This window comes from Balaenoptera musculus, chromosome 19, assembly GCF_009873245.2.
Source record: "Balaenoptera musculus isolate JJ_BM4_2016_0621 chromosome 19, mBalMus1.pri.v3, whole genome shotgun sequence".
NCBI classification, from domain to species: Eukaryota; Metazoa; Chordata; class Mammalia; order Artiodactyla; family Balaenopteridae; genus Balaenoptera; species Balaenoptera musculus.
Genome location: NC_045803.1, coordinates 21,577,472 through 21,595,426, shown reverse-complemented (window position 1 = coordinate 21,595,426; position 17,955 = coordinate 21,577,472). Strand labels below are relative to the sequence as shown.

The following is a 17,955-nucleotide window of genomic DNA, read 5'->3' as shown; positions in this document are numbered from 1 at the left end:
TATGTGTTACTTTAGTAACTAAATTCTCTTGAGTAAGGATAGAAGATGGGTATTACTTGTGTTGAATTTTGCATTATAGCTAGAGTGCATTGTGACCATTTCTGCTTATGCATTTTTGAAGCTCTCAAGCAGCTATTCACAGTCTTTAATATGCTTGTGAATCCTCTGGGGCTCTTGTTAAAATACAGATTCTGATTCAGCAGGTCTGGGGAGGCCCTGAGAGTCTGTACTTCTGAAATGTTCTCCAGGGATGCCAGTACTGCTGGTCCTTGGACTACACTCTTAAGTAGCAAGATTCTAAGAGACATACATCCTTGGAGGTCTACTGTTTGGCTTAAAAATCATGACCCCCTCTTTCTCAACATCCTCCTCACCCCAAGAGAAAATCTTATTAAGTCTAGGTTTGCGCCTTTTAAAAATTGGCTTTTAACAGCCATTTTTTTTTTTTTTGAATAGCAAAACACCGAATTGCTCATAAACCTCACTCCAAACCAAAAACTTCAGATATTTTTGAAGTAGAATTCTCAAATGATCTAAAATCCAAGGACCTGCTTGCTGATAAGGAACTGTGGGATCGACTTGAAGAACTAGAGAGACAAGAAGAATTGCTGGGTGAAATTGATATTGATAGGTACCTAATGACAAAGTTCCTTACACACATTTCCTTATAAAATATGTGCTGATTGAAGAAAATACAGAAAAGCATGCTATACTAAAATATCAATAACCCTACCACCCTAAAATAAATATTAATTCTCTAGAATATTTTCTTTTAAGGCCATGTGTTCATGCACATGCCAGTGCATGTGTGTGTACAGAAATACACAAAATCAATATTCCTATTTTTTATTATAAGGTTTCAGCCCTATATTGTATAATAAAATAAGATATAACAGATACTTCACTTTTAATAATTATGGATGCTTTATATATTATATTTTAAATGAGTTGTTTTTATACTGTAGTCAAGATAATGCTGTATGTTTGAATGACTTGTTAAAAAGAAATATGGGCATTCAGTTTAAGTTTGTTGCTGTAAAATGTTTATCCTTGCTTTCCTTTGCAAACTTTTCTGCTTATTGAGCAGGTAATTTGTAATCTGGTCAAGTAGTTATAGATACGAAAAACTTTACCAAATTGCCATTTGAAATACGTATTAGCACTCACTCAGAATTATCAGAGTGCTCAGTGAAAACTGTTACTATAGAAGTTCCTATATTATTTTGCTTAAATGATATGCAGAATTAGTTACTGTGAAAAATAAGACATGAAGCACAAAGGATATTTTTTTCACTACCATTTCACCTATACTTAGGTCTTTTTGATTAACTGATACTGTTTAATTTTTGTAAATCAGTTTTTAATCTTACGATTTTCTTGGTCATGATTCTTTTTCTACTTTTGCGTGTTGTTATTTCAGTTCGTTGCATTTTGGGTTTTGTTATTTTTATAAGGTCCTCAGATCCTTTGTAGAATGAAGCATGAGAAGTGTATGTATGTGTATAAATCATGTACATATGTAGAAATCTTTTATTTTTTAAAATTACAATAATACATGCTTATAAAATATTTTGATTATAGAAATAGAAAAGAATATGTTATAGTTCTGTGGTTGTAGTTTCTGATCTTTAAATAGGGATAACATATTCTCTGTGATTTCTTACAAATTTATGATTGTATTTGTATGGTATTTTATTGTATATGGCCAATATCCTCCTTGCAAAGATTAAAAAAAAATCTACTGTATTCTACTTATGTTTGAATAACTACAACATATAGAATTAGCATAGAAACTATTTTTTATTAATTCATTTCAAAACATTTTATTAGCCTAGAAATCTAGTTTAAAAATACCTTATGCAAAACCTTAGTTTTTACCCTTTGAACTTAAGTGCAAATTAGAATATGTAAAATTCTAGTGTGTTTGTTTGATCTTGTTAATTTTCTTTTCCTAGTAAGCCTGATACTGTGATTGCAAATGGAGAAGATACGTCCTCTGAAGAGGAAAAGGAAGATCAGAACATAAATGTGAATATGATGAATCAAGTAACGGACTCTCTCACTCCCAGCAATTGTTATCAGAATGTTACAAATTCAGAACTGTTCAATGGTCAAGTGAATAGTCATTGGAACTGTTCAATGAATGGTTCAAATTCTTATCACAATAATGAAGATGAAGAAGATGATGATGATGATGATGGTGGTGATAATGAAAATGACCATGATACCTTAGGGGCTGAAGATAATTCTATACCAACAATATATTTTTCTCATACTGTCGAACCTAAGAGGGTTTGTATACTTTTAACTTTACTAATTTTTCATATAATTTGAATATTAGAGATCATCTATGATATTCTTTAGAAGAACAATATTAACAGGGATTAATATTGTTGATAGTGCCAAACAAGAAAACCAGTTTTTGCCTCTTGCTCTGACCAATTTATCTAAAAAGAAAAAGGAAAAAAAAAGTCTAGTTAGCTGGTATTGGTCCATTCTCTGAAGCCACAATAGAATTTGAAATTTGGGGGTCTGGAAGGAGATGACTTTGAGTGACAGCTACTGTAACTCCACCTGTCCTTCATTCAGAAAGCTTTCTTAAGAATTCTAGAGTTAATTTGGGCATTTTGGTGTATTTAAGACGAAAGTGACTTGCATTAGTTAAATTTTTAATTATATCCGGTTGTTTCTATTTGGGTATAAAATGAATAGGAGCATCATGAGCAAAAAGGAAAGATTTAGAAGGAAGTAAAAATTAGTTCCATTTCTCACAAATTAAATATAAACATCTCTGGGTGGTAATCATGGTTTTAGAATTTTGATATTTTAGAGCTGGGGTTACTACAGAGAGATCTTCTAATACAGGTTTTTAAATTTTCTTAGTATCAAAAGACTTTTTGTTCCCTCCATACTTATTGTAGAATACCCAGTTTTAAAATCCCAGATCAAAGCAGGTTGGATCTCACTGAAGGAAGGACCTTAAACTCATTCCCTTGCTCTCTTGGCCTCATAATACTGCTTTAAGGAGCCACCGGGAATTTCATCTTTCTAATTTGTCTTTCTCAAGGAAACTTAGGGCCTAGAAGACCATAGAGCTAGTTAGTAATTAAACAGGGACTCCTTTTTCTCAGTTTGGTGCTTTTTTTTTTTTTTTTTTAACCACAACAAGGTACCCTTGCAGGATTTGCCTGTATCAGAGGTAAGGGTCTGTGGTAGCAGCCTTAAATGCCTGAGATTATTATTTAATGAAACGTGTTTAAGACATATTTGCTATTTCTTAGGTCAGGTTTTCCCTGCTCTAATGTGAAGTGAAATACTTATATAGTGTTTTAAAATATATATTCTAATACTTCAGACTAAAAGGAGCATCTTGGAATTCTTTGGAAAAAATTGACCTATTAGCCAGGAAAAAAGTTTGTTTTGTGATTCGCTTTTCAGGCTTTAAATTAGTTTTCATTTAGATAAAACAGGAAGAATAAATAATATTTGCAGGAATGTTATGGGGAATAGCAGTCATTAATGTGGAAAGATGGTGTAAATGCCGAGTAGGGATAGAAGAATAATGAATTAATCCTGAACAGGGTTGATTTTTATTTTTTGGTCCTTAAATTTTTAAAAATTAGAGGTATTTTAAAAATTCTAAATAGTTAAGCATTATCTAATATTGTTTTTATGACTTAAATTTTATATTCTTACTGAATATTTATTTTGGTTAATTGTGCTCTTTGTTTTGAAATGAATGATTTAAGCCAAAAACTTAAAGTAATGGGTAATGTGAAAGCTTATAATAATCTAGCATTTAGTTTGTATGTATTTTGCTTTCTGTATAATAATAAAGTCACTGATGACTAGAATTGGTCACTTAAGGTATAATTTAATACTATAGAAGTATGATAAGATAAGGACTTGTTAGCCTTAGCTGATAATGCACATCATTTCAGTGTCAAAAAATGTAAACTGCCTCTATTACTATTATTTCTTTAATTGTAGAGTTTATTGGTTTTAGTTTTGGCCTTGATTTCTCAAAAGGATCATAATTTTTTGCTGTGAAATTTTTAGGTACGAATAAATACTGGAAAAAATACCACTTTAAAATTCAGTGAAAAGAAAGAAGAAGCCAAACGTAAGCGAAAGAACAGCTCTGGCAGTGGTCATTCTCCCCAAGATCTGCCTATGATCAGGACTCCTGCTGACATTTACAGGTGAGTGGTATTCACAGATAGCAGAGCAGTCTGCTCTTCCCTTCTCATTTCTTGCAACTGAGTATATACAGGAAAAGGCTGCTTGTAACACAGAAGGCTCTCACTGAAAAGTGAGGTATTCTGATAGAGTTAGCTTAGTGTTTTAAAGGCTCTCACAGGAGCTGCCGAGCCCCACCCCAGCTTCTCAGTTCAAAGCAATTGGAATGTTGCTTGGTTTTTTGCTTTTGCCCCTCTTTGCCAGTGCTTTTAAAACATTCCCAATCTAGTCAAAAAATGTTGTATGTTAACTTTAGAATGAAAGTTTGTGTTTCTAGTGTGCTGGGGCAGCACTTTCCTATCACAGCTGTGACAGTGCTTGGCATGTGCTTTACCTTTCCACAGCGTCGAAGTTAAGTATGCTATTCCAATTTTTTGTTGTATTGTTTGTTGAGAAAGCTATCATTTGAAAATACCTACTGTTTTCATGACGCTTATTTGTAAAACAGTGAAAATTGCTAAATGACTTCTGAGTAGGTCTAAAATATATGTAGAATTTTGGCAAATCACGCTGTTATCACCCAGAACATGTGTATAGATAAACGGCTGTATTTTATTAGGCCAAACAATAATAAAAGTAATGTAAATACATCATTCGAGGCTACAGAACTATTGTGATGGTGAAAATTTTGGATATAAGTTTGAATAAAACATTTCAGATTAATTTCTAGAAAAGATTTTTAAAAATCCTTGTAAGTTTATCCTCAGTTTTATGAGTTAACTAAAGAGTGTATTTTTTTTGATATTATAGAGTCTTTGTTGATATCGTGAATGGAGAATATGTCCCTCGTAAGTCCATCCTGAAATCTCGCAGTAGAGAGAACAGTGTTTGCAGTGATACCAGTGAAAGCAGTGCTGCTGACTTCGATGATAGACGGGGAGTCTTGAGGAGCATTAGCTGTGAAGAGGCCACTTGTAGTGATGCTAATGAGAGCATTTTGGACGAGGAACAACAAGAAAATCATCAAAAGAAACTTTTGCCTTTATCAGTAACACCTGAGGTATGTGTGTATCTTTAACTCTTTATTTTATATAGTATCTTTGACCAATCTTTGTGAGTTAAAAAGGTGGTGGTAGCTCCATTTCAAAGGGGTATGCAATTCATTTTCCCCATTTTGGAGTTGAAAAGATTTTTTAAAAATTGTAGCTGCTGAATCTTCCAGGTATGGTCTGGAAATCATTAATCTTAACTGTTCTTGAATTATTTTATATAATTATTTATTGAAGTTAATCGACAGAGTAATAGCATTGTTTATCTTGTAGCTTCTTTAGTTCATACATATATTTAGTCTCAAAAGTCATAGATCCTAATTAATTAATTCTAGGCTTGTGCTTTTTTGATAATTAATAATTTATAAAAAATTAATAGTCACTAGCAAACACAATATAGGTATTATAATAAAGTAGTTCAAAATGAAAGTATTACCACTCTTGAAGTTCTATTTCTGTGAAATAGGAATTTTAAAGTATCTTAATTAGCGTATGTATTTCATTTTTGGCTAGAATTTTTTTTTTTTGGCTGCACCACACAGCATGTGGAATCTTAGTTACCCGACCAGGGTTCGAACCCATGCCCCATGCAGTGGAAGCATGGAGTCTTAACCACTGGACTGCCAGGGAAGTCCCATGTCTAGAAAATTATTTAGCAGCTTATTTTAAATAAATTCCACTAGATCAGACTTAGAGTCATTTTATGCTAGTTCAAGTAGCAGATTGTACTTTTCTCTTTTAAATGCTTTGGTTGAGTTAAAGAAAAAATATATACATGACAGATAATTATCTATAGTCCTATGTTTTGGCTCGTGCCAGTGAAATTTTTAACTCTTTGGAATTGTGGAACCATTTTACAATTTAGTGAGAGCTGGAGATCCTCTCCTCAGAAAAATGAGTGCACACATATACTCTTACCAACCATGTTGCACATAGTTTTTTGCGTGGGGAAAGGAGGGGTATTGGGAGATACCAAAATAAGAATGTTATGGTTTCCATTATACCCAGACTTGATATTTTTTTACTCTTATGTTTTGTGGGTATTTCAGATTTTTAATTTAAGAAGGATTTAGGAAGACTGGGGAACTCATACCCATATCAAACTGATATACCCATTTGAGTATAAGTCAAATACATATAAAAATATATATCTTTATATATGAATAAACATATGTAAAACTTCTGTTGCTTTTGCTAAATAGTCCCTAAGTGGTACTAATTGTACTAAATGGTAACTGGGGATGGAGGGGTCATTGGTAATTAGGGGCAGTATGTATGATTAGAATATTCTCCTTCCCTTCTCCCAATATAATGATTTCAGTTGACCTGGAGAGTATCTTAACTTATTTAATAGTCTTCCCTACTGTTAGAAAAACAAGTGGTAGACTTTTGCTGTTTTTAAGTATCTGAAAATTAGGTTTTTGTAAGGACTTAATATATTGTGGTATAGCTAGAGCTCAAGTCTGGAACTTATTTTCATTTCATCCTATTTAATAGCTTTTGCATTTGTATTGAACTGTTACAGTTAGCACCTAGATGCTATAAATTTTTTTACACATCAAAATAAATAGTTCATGGGATATGGCAAGTACTTTGAAAGATATCTTTTTTGATATCTTTAAATGTTAAAATATTCTCTTTTTCAAAAGCATTTTTAGTATAATAAGAAGGCTCTGTGCTCATCGTGATAAAATAGAGTTTTTAGAAAAGTAGACTTTGAATTTCTTTTAAGAGCTGGACTCCACCCAAGGTCTCAGAGTACTGTGGGAGGGTCAGGGCATTTGGTTTTGTTCTTTGGTGGGGCAAGCTGGTGGAGGTTGGCTTTTTAAACTATTCAAGTGATACATTGTCATTTTGTACACTTGTAGACAAAGTCAAGCAAAATATACATGAAGTTTACATGTCAAATTTTAGTTGTACGTAATGAGTCTTTAGAAGATGAAAGTGAGGGGTTTCAAATACTAGAAATCTTGGGGAAAAATCATAACTTCTTGATTTTGATAGATCTGTACATAAAAAAGACATATCTTTGGTTTTATTTCCATCATTTTGTACACATTACATACATACATTACATACAGTTGACCAAATTAAGGTCCAGCAAACATCTGGTTGAGATTAAGAATCATTTTTTGTGGTGCCTTGATTTCTCTCATTGAATTAATTGTATGAAAATTTGAGACTGATACTTATTTCCACTAGCACCAGCACTTTCAATTTTCAGTTTCCACTGATCTCAAATAAAAATGAGGCAAGATGCAATAAATACGCAAATAATTGCATGAATGAACAACCACCTAAGAGATGTCACTGCTGCTGAAACTAAGCTCTGGCTCACAGGCAGCATGGCCACCATAGGATAGCTCATTCATCAGCTGATGTTTGACACCCTAATAGAATTCTAATTTTAATACATTATTTTTCACAGCATGGTCTGGATATAATGAATGTATGAAAGTTGAGGACCTTTTATTTACCCATTTAAAAAAATCCCATGTGAACATGTTTTTTACATTTTTGTTTTCTTGCATGTGTACTATTAAAAAATCTACTTATATTTGGTGGTGTAATTAAGATATATTTTAATGGTACTTGATTTCTATGAGCACTTTGTATTTTGATGTTATAGTTCTGTCTATCAAAAAAATCTTATGAATTACTTTTAATGAAAAGAAATGTCTAATGGCAAATACAGGATAAAGATTTGTGGGCACCTTATTTGCATTTTATTATCATAATCTGACTTTTGTCTTCCAGGCTTTTTCTGGAACTGTAATAGAAAAGAATTTTTGTCACCTTCCTTAACACCACACCCAGCCATGGCTCATCCTGTGCTACCCACCATTCCAGAACGAAAGAAGTTCTGTCAGAAGTATCAGAAGGAACTGCAAAGAGGGTTTCAAAGTTCAAAGCTGCCAGATTGCAGCAGAAAAACTAGGGCCTGCCTAGGAAATGGGAGTTTACATCCTAAAACCTAGTTTTGCAGTGTTTAGAAATATATAGCAAAATATGTTACATGTAATTGGAAATAAGGCATCCTGAGTTAATTTAACAGCAAGTTCTCTTACTGTTATCAATGGTGTTAAAAAGAAATCAAAGTAATATTTAAATACTTTAATATCAGCTTGTTTCGTTAATTCTCTGAATACTGTCAACACTCTTGTTTAAGTTTGCCTTATGAAGTAGTGGCAGCATTTGAATTATTTTCAAAGAATACTGTTCATATGCATTGTTTTTGTGTTTTGAACTAAATACTGGCAGTTTTGTACCAGCTGTGATATTGTGCATACCATATGGACCATTTTAAAGAAACTTTTAAAATTTCAAATAGTTTCAAACAATTATATTACTTGCTAAGCATTTAAAGGCACTTTAAAAAATCTACTTCTTGTAGGTTTTGCAGCTAGGTGGCTATTGAAAAAATCTCTCCCCCTTTGCCTGTCATTCTGTAATCTCTAAGACAGAAAGCTGCATGTACCCAAGGGAAAGTTTCTTTGATTGGAAGAATGGTATTTTGTAAATTTTTTTTTTAAGTAAAAATTTTATGAAACTTGGTCTCTAAAATGTTGTGAACTTTATGATTCAGAATCAAATATAGAAATGTATTTGATTCATATGTATGTTCCATGCACCACACAATGGATCCTTGAATTCTTACAGTTCCATAGGCAGTTCTTCCCTAGTGTGTGCAGTTTTAACTGGCATTATATTTTGGGAGAGAAGGAAAGGTTGTCTAGATAATAAAAATAAATAAATAGATAAATAAATAAATAAAAATTTAAAATAAGAAATTGTACGTTTTAATCTCCCAAACATTTTCGTTCTTTAAGGTTACTTTCCTAGCAGTAACTGATTGAAAAACATATTTACTTTTGGTAGAACTCCTTAAAATAAAGAGAAATTTATTCTAACGTTGAAAATTACACTGCAAGTGTTAATCATTAGCTTGATGCATGCTAAAATGTAGCTTTTAAAAAGCATTCTGCATTAGTACTAAAATAAGCCATCAAGGCCAGTCCACCCTCTGTTCATGGCTAAATATTTAAAGGTTATTTATAGCTTCTTTAATGAATTCTTGCTTAAACAAAGTGAAATTATGTCCTAGAAAGGTAGAAGCTATTTGTAACTAGAACAGCACAACTATAAAAGTTTTATGAATATGTATTTTAATAATAAGGGGGTGAGCCTGAATCCCCACAAGTTAATGGATAATTCAGATCAGAACAGAGGACTGATTTTAAAAGACTGCCTAAAAATGTAGAAGATTTGTTCTTTAGTAAATTTTGATCAACTGTGCATGTATTTTTAGTTAAAAACTTTTTCTCTCAGCCAATTCCCCACAAAAAAGAAAACAACCAAGAGTACAATCACATACACACAAAGGAGCCCCAACTCAACTGCTTGTCAAGTGAGCCTTTCTGTGTTAGATTTTCCCCCAGAAACAAACTTCACTGTGGGATTATTCTGGTGTTCTTTGCAGACATATGATTTCAAGAGTACTGTCATTAAATAATTTCTCATGTTCTTCAACTTCATCTTGAGCCTGTTGTTGTTTATGTAGTTTATGTTTCTTCGTGCAAATAAGATGTTCCCTCATGGAACAAGATGGTAGTAGGAACAAAGAAGTATTCGATTTTCTGCTGAAGACCAAATGAAGTAGTGTTGCCCCACTTCATAGCTTCAGTCTTAAAGTTTCAAATTGTAACTTAACCTTATAGCTTTATTTTTTCATATTAAATTCAATATTCAATATGATAAAATGAAGTTGGTCTTAAGTGTTCTCTTTTAAGTTGTAAAACAGAACAGACTGAATTTTTTTTAACTTTTAATTTTGAACTAATTTTAGACCTACAGAAAAATTGCAAAAAATAGTAGAGTTCCCATATATCCCCTCATCCAGCTTCTCCTAAAATTACAACATCTTGTATGAACATAACACAATTATTAAAACCAGGAAATTCACTTTGGTGCAGTGCTATTAACTGTAGATCATATTTGAATTTCACCAACTTTCTACTAGGCGTTCTTTTCTGTTCCAAGATCCTATATAGGATCCCACCTTGCATTTATTTGTTATTGCTCCTTAGTCTTCTCCAATCACTGGCAGTTTCTCAGTTTTTCCTTATCTTTCATGACTTTGGTATTTTTGAAGAGTACTGGTGAGGTATTTTGTATGATGTTCCTCAATTTGGGTTTGTCCAATACACATGATTAGAATGAGGTTTTGCATTTTTGGCAAGACTACCACAGAAATAGATAATATCAAGAGGTTCAGATCAGAGATGCGTTCTAGTGAGTCATTTCAGGAGGTCCTTAATTTTGAGCTGCATCACTTTAACCTTGATCACTTGGTTAAGGGGATGTCTGCCAGGTTTCTCCACTGTAAAGTTACTGTCTTTTTCTTTGTGGTTAATTAAATATCTTGGAGGAGATACTTTGCGATTTACAGATTTCTTTTTCTCCTCAACCTTAAGCCCGCTAATTTTCACATTCATTTGTGGATCTTGTCTGCAACAGTTATTACTGTGGTATTTGCCTAATAGTGATTTTCTGTTTTGCCCTTTCTTTCTACATTTATTTCTTGGAATTCTTTTGTAATGAAAATCTGTGTCATTACCCTCCCACCACCCCTCCCCCTGGTTATTAATTTGTATCTGTATGGACTTGGATATTCTATTCTGTGGGTCAAAATCCAATTATCATTATTTTGTTTATTCAAATTGTTCTACCTTTGACCTTTAGGAATTCCTTTGAGTTGGCTCCTGAATTCTTTCAACAAGTCTCCATCTGTTTTGAACACTTTCTTTCTGACACCACAAAATGTTATAGGTGTATATTTTTCCTGCCCTAGCCTTGGAACCAGTAACCACTTCTCCAAGGAGCCTTTGATCCTTTTATTGGAGAATGGTGTTTAAAAACCAACATCTTCTCATGTAAGTGTGTGTATTGCCATTTTGGTGTCATTGCTTCTAGGCACTTTTAGTAGGTAGGGCTAGGAAATTATACTAACTGATGCACATATCTATGTATATTTGTTTATGTACATTAAAAAATGTAAGTGTACACTGATACTTCTGATTCTAATAACCACAGGATTTGTTTCAGTTTTTCCTTATTTATGACATCTTTCTTCAATAGTGAGAAACGTGGCTCTTATTATATACAATGTATTTACTTATTTTTAAAATATCTAGTACAGTTGACCCTTGAACAGCTCTGAGGTTGGGGCACTGACTCTCCTCACAGTTGAAAGTTGGCATATAACTTTACAGCTGTCCCTCTGTATCCATGGTTCTGTATCCGTGGATCATATAGTACTGTAGTATGTATCTAGTAAAAAAAAAAACCCACATATAAGTGGACAGGCACATTTCACACCCATGTTGTTCAAAGGTCAACTTGTTGACACGCAAAAGTAGTTTTAGAGTGCTAATCCTAACCTCCCGGAGAGACACGTTTATTAAGTATATTGCACTATTTATGTTGAGTTCTTTTTTTCTTTAGCTTTATAAGTATCAATCAAAAGTTCTTTTTCTTTCCCACTCCTTCATCGTGATTGTTATTCATTTATAATAGAGTTAGGTTCATTTGTTAGTGTTTGTGCTCCATTTTGGATTCTCTCCACATTGTGGCTGGGTTTAATGGTTTATTTGGGGAGTGTGTGAAGGGTATATGAAACATTAATGTGGTTCTAAGAGCCACAGCTATGTAAAAAGATAAACAAGATAAACACTCCTCCCTCATTCCTGCTGCCCCATTCTCATTTCTGTCTTCTTTCTGTCACTTCCTCATCTACCCATTGTTAGTAACCAATCTCTTTATTTTCTGGTTTAACCTTTTTGTATTTCTTTTGTACAAATAGATACACATATATTTTCTTTTTTTTCTTTCTTACATGAAGGATAACATGTAACTTCTCCCTTCCACTTTAATGTGTTTAATAGTATGCCCTGGTGATCACTCTATGCCTGTTTACAGAGAGCTTCCCCCTTTTTTTTAACAGGTATACCACTTTTTTTGTGTAGATGTAGCATAGCTTATCCAGCCACTTTGCTGTGTATGGACATTTAGGTTTCTGAGTAATTTTGCAATTACAAATATGCAGTGAGTAATATTGATGTGTATGTATTTTTGTGTCATTGGAAGTATCTTCCGGGTAGATTCCTAGAAGTAGGATTAATGGGCTGTCTTTATGATTTCTTTTAAACATGATAAAGTCTGTTTTTAACAGTATTTGTTTTCTTATCAAGGATGTGGTTTTAACACATTTGCTTGCATATCTACATTTTATTGATGATTCTTTGATAATAACTTTGGGACACTATAGTGTCCTAAATGGACTTAAAGTGTTTATAGTGATTATACTCATTTTGCTATATTTTTATTTTGGGGGGGAATTTGGTCATGCAGGTGATTTCTAAGAGCTTTCCATAAATCGGAATAATTTCCAATTTTATAAAATACAGATACCTCATTATATTAGATTTATTTTTCTCCTCCATAAGAAATAGCTTTTTCAAGGATGCTAATCTTTTTCTATGTATCCTTTTGGTGAGTGGCATATAGGCTTTCAATTAAATGCCTGTTAAATGAATTCCTCAACTACAATTAATATTTATGTTTAATCCATTGGTCGATATTGTCAAGTTTTTACATTTTAAAATGCTTTTTCAGTTATTTAAATTTCATTTTAAAGAAACATCATTTAGGATATGAAGTTTTTGCAGTTCCGTTAAATAACAATGAATCATAAAGAATCAATATTTTTGATCACTTACTTTGTGTCAAGCATTTTCTATATACTTTATGTGGATTCTTTCATTTAATAAAGCAACCCAGCGAGGTAGGCACTATTTTTCAATCCCTTTCCCCCATTTTAGAGATAAGGAAACTAACTCAGATTAAGCAATGTTTTAAGCCACACAACTATTAAGTGGTGGAATTGGGGTTAAAAACCCAGGCAGCCTTGCTCCAGAATCATCAGTCTTCACACTTTTTTTTTTTTTTTTTAATGTTTAAATTGCCCTCGAAGCAGGAGCACATAACTAGTAAGGAAATGTGTGATCTGTATATCTGTATAGTCTTGCTTATTCGCAATGAGGTCACCTTTTAAAAAATATGAGTTGGAAAACTGCTTTGTTTCTTAAGCTTTACACATTAAGAGAATTCATTTTGACTTGGTGGAATGGAGGTGAAGTTTCAATGATTTGGCCATGTGCATAAAAGAAAGGAATGTGCAGATGGAGATTAGTAAAAGTAGAAATAGTGTAACAGTATTTCATTGAAAAATCATTTTTATGTAAACTTAGACATTGTTATATATAATACATAGATATGTAATACACTGTTCTGTTCTATAATAGTATAGAATAGTATGTTCATAATACAGAGGCCTCATAGTGACTCTCTTTACCCCTAGTGACGGTGTCGGGGTTTTTTTGCCTTGAAGTATTTTGTATAAAAATATAGCTAGTTAAATATTTCCTGTTAACAACAGTTTCCTTCGTGTGTGTGTGTGTGTGTGTGTCAGAGAGAGATCTTTCTGTTTTCTCTGTGTGTGTGTGTACATGTACATATATTGTTATTGTTAACAGTTTTTAACCTACTCTGACCATGTCCTATAACTGTCAGGTTTAGTCTAGGTTTATTGTAATTATTATTATTGTGACTTACTCTGCTGTTTTGGGCATTCTATTTACCCTGCTTGTTTATTGCCTCCTGTGCCCCAACCCTACATCCCCCTTCAATACTGTTCAGATTAAGTGCTTTCTGTTTTTCTGTTCTCTCCATTGAATTGGAAATTATATACTTGGCTATATTTTAATTTTTGACACTTTCCTATAAAAATGTGCATTTTTATCATAGCTACCCTCTTTCCAGACAGTGTTGCGATCACTTTAGTGTTTGTGGTACTTTGGTTCCATTTGTTTTGAACGGTTTTGCTGAGGAATAGTTTGTATGCCATAAAATCCTTTTGGTTTTCTTTTTTGTAAATTGAAGTATAGTTGATGTATAATATATAAGCTACAGGTGTACAAGATAGTGATTCACAATTTTTAAAGGTTATCCTACACTTGTAGTTATTCTAAAACATTGGCTATATTCCCTGTTGTACAATATATCCGTGTAGCTTTTTTTATACATAATGGTTTGTACCTCAATCTGCTACCCTTGTATTGCTCCTCCCCCCTTTCTTCTCCCCACTGGTAACCACTAATTTGTTCTCAATATCCATTGAGTCTGCTGCTTTTTTATATTTACTGGTTTGTTGTATTTTTAAGATTCCACATATAAGTGATATCATTACAGTATTTATCTTTCTCTGTCTGATTTATTTCACATAGCACAATACCCTTGAAGTCCATCCATGTTGTTGCAAATGGCAAAATTACATTCTTCTTTTTTATGGCTGAGTAGTATTCCTTTGCATGTATGTGTGTATATACCTACACGCACACCACATCTTTAGCCATTCACCTGTTGATGGACACTTAAGTTGCTTCCATATCTTGGCAATTGTACATAATGCTGCTATGAACATTGGGGTGCATGTATTTTTCAAATTAGTGTTTTTGTTTTTTTTGGATATATACCCAGGAGTGAAACTACTGAGTCATATGGTAGTTCTATTTTTAGTTTTTTGAGAAACCTCCATACTGTTTTCCACAGTGGCTGCACTAATTTACATCCCACCAACAGGATTAGGAATAATCCTAATGTGGGAGGGTTTCCTTTTTCTCCACATCCTCACCATCGTTTGTTATTTGTGTTCTTTTTGATGATAGCCATTCTGACAGATGTGAGGTGATATCTTGTGGTTTTGATTTGCGTTTCCCTGATGATTAGTTATGTTGAGCAACTTTTCATGTGCCTGCATAACATCCTTTTTTAAGTGTGCAATTTGATGGGTTTTAGAAGATTTCAAGTTGTGCCACTAACTCACTAAACCGTTTTAGAACATTTCCATCATGCTAAAAAGATCCCTTTTTTCCCATTTATAGTCAGTTCCCATTCATATCCCCAACCTCAGGTAACCACTAATTTGCTTTCTCTGTACAGATTTACCTTTTCTGGACAGTTAATTTAAATGGAATCATGCATATATAGACTTTAGCATCTATCTTTCAATTAGCATAAGGTTTTTGAGCTACATCCATGGTTTATTATGCAACAATAGTTCTTTCTTATTGCTGCATAGTATTCTGTTGTATGGATATACCACATTTATTTATTCATTCATAGTTGATGAACTCTTGGATTGTTCATTTCTCTGGCTGTTGTGAATAACGTTGCTATGAACATTCATATGCAAGTTTTTGTGTGGACATGTTTTTATTTCTTTTGAGTAGATACCTATGAGTGGAATTGCTGGGTCAGATGGTGAATTTAAGCTTAACTTATTTGAGAGATTACAGTTAAATCTTTTGCTCAATTTTTAATTGGGTTCTTATTGAGTTGTAAGAGTTCTTTGCATTTTCTAAATATAAGTCCTTTATTGGATACGTGATTTACAAATATTTTCTCTAAGTCTGTGACTTTTCTGATTTTTTTTTAATGGTATCTTTTAAAGCACAAAAGTCTTTGGTTTTGATGAAGTCCAGTTTTTTTTTTTTTTGGATGATTTTTTTCTTTTAATGATTGTACTTTTTAGCATCTAAGAATTCTTTGCCTAACCCCAAATCACAAGAATTTTTCTCCTATGTTTTCTTCTAGAACTTTTATAGTTTTAGCTCTTAGAATTAGGGCTGTGATCCATTTTGAGTTAATTTTTGTGTATGGTGTGAGGCAAGGGTCTAAATTCAATTAGATACCAAATTGTCCCAGAACCATTTGTTGAAAAGACTGTCCTTTTTTACAATGAATTATTTTGACACCCTTTTAGAAAATCAGTTGATTATGAAGTTGTTTCTTTGTATATTCTCCATTGTGTTTTATCTGTTTGTTTATCCTTATATCAGTACCAGATGATCTTGATTTACTGTGGCTTTGTGGTAAGCTGTTAAATTCTCCAACTTTTACTCTCTTTTTAAAATGTTTTTGGCTGTTTGGGGCTCTTTGCATTTCCATGTTAACTTTAGGTTCATCTTATCTACTACTGTGTAAATGTTACTGGGATTTTTATAGGGATTTATTGAATCTATAGATGAGTTTGTGGGAGAATTACCATGTTAATATTGAGTCTTTTAATCCAGGAATATGGAATGTTTCTTCACTTATTTGGATCCTCATTAATTCTCTCAGGAATATTTTGTAGTTTTCAGATTACAAGTCTTAAACTTCTTTTGTTAAATTTATTCCTAAGCATTTCATTATTTTTGATGCTATTGTAAAGAGAACTGTTTCCTTAGTGTCATTTTAAAATTGTTCACTGCTAGTATATAGAAATACAATTGACTTTTGTATGTTGTCTTTGTATCCTGAAACCTTCCTGAACTCAATTATTAGTTTTTGTCATGTGTGCGTTGGTGTTTCTTAGGATTTGCTACATACGAGATCATGTTATCTGTGAATGAAGAGAGTTTTACTTCTTTCTTTTCAATCTGTATTCTTTTTCTTAACTGCTTGCACTAGGTTGAATCTCTAGTACAATATCGAATAAAAGTGGTAAGAGTGGACATCCCTGTGTTGTTTCTGATTGGGGAGAAGATATTCAGTTTTTCACCATTAAGTGTGATAGGTGTTGCATATATACATTTTATTAGGTTGAGGAAGTTTTCTTTTATTCTTAGTTTGTTGGAGTTTTCTATCATGAATGGGGCTGGATTTTGTCAAATGCTTATTTCTGCATCTATTGAGATAATCGTGCAATTTTGTTCTTTATTAATGCAGTGTGTTACATTAGTTGATTTTCTGATGTTAAGCCAACCCTGCATTCCTGGGCTAAATCCCACTTTATATAATCCTTTTGTTGTATATTGTATAATCCTGTGTTGTATATAATCCTTTTTATATGTTATTGAATTTGGTTTGCTGATATGTTATGGCAGATATTCATGAGGGATATTGGTCTGTAGTCCTCTATTCTTGTATAATGTCTTTGTCTGGCTTTTGTATCAGGATAATATTGTTCTCATATAATGAGATGGGAAGTGTTTTTCCTCCTCTGAAGAAGATTGTGAAGGATTTGTATTATTTCTTCTTCAAATGTTTGATAGAATTTGCCAGTGAAACCATCCAGCCTAGGCTTTTCTTTGTGGGAAGATTTGTAATTACTACTCAGTTTCTTTTGATAAGTCTGTTTAGATTTTCTATTTCTTCTTGAGCCCATTTTGGTAACTGGCTTTCTAAGAATTTGTCCATTTCATGTAAGTTGTCTCAGTTTTTGGCATAATGTTGCTCATAGCATTCCCTTATAACCCATTTAATTTCTGTAGGGTTGGTAATGATGTCTCCCCTTTCATTTCTGACTTTGCTAATTTGTGTCTTCTCTCTTATTGTTTTGGTCAGTCTAGCTAAAGACCTGTCAATTTTGTTGATCTTTTCAAAGAAACATTTTTTTTTATTTCATTGATTTTTCTCTGCTTTTCTTGTTTACTATTTTATTGATTTTGATTCCAGTCTTTATTCCTTCCATCCTTCTCCTTGCTTTAGGCTTAGTTTGGTCTTCCTTTTCTGTTTTTTTTTAAGGTATTAACTTTTAAGGTATTGATTTGAGATCATTCTCTTCTAATATAGGCATTTAAAGATATAAATTAACCTCTAAGTACTGTTTTAGATGTATCCAGTG

At 32.7% G+C, this 17,955-nt stretch overlaps 1 protein-coding gene across 1 annotated transcript in view; it reads left to right on the top strand.

Annotated features, from left to right (window-relative positions):
* The window catches only part of URI1 (URI1 prefoldin like chaperone), a 64,870-nt gene extending 55,107 nt beyond the window's left edge, over positions 1–9,763 (top strand). Inside the window, 7 exon segments of the mRNA XM_036833299.1 lie at positions 457–631; positions 1,956–2,292; positions 4,060–4,202; positions 4,990–5,239; positions 7,986–8,004; positions 8,007–8,078; positions 8,081–9,763. Coding sequence (XP_036689194.1) covers positions 457–631; positions 1,956–2,292; positions 4,060–4,202; positions 4,990–5,239; positions 7,986–8,004; positions 8,007–8,078; positions 8,081–8,166 — 1,082 coding nt within the window. The 3' untranslated portion in view covers positions 8,167–9,763.
* Positions 9,764–17,955: the final 8,192 nt, after the last annotated feature.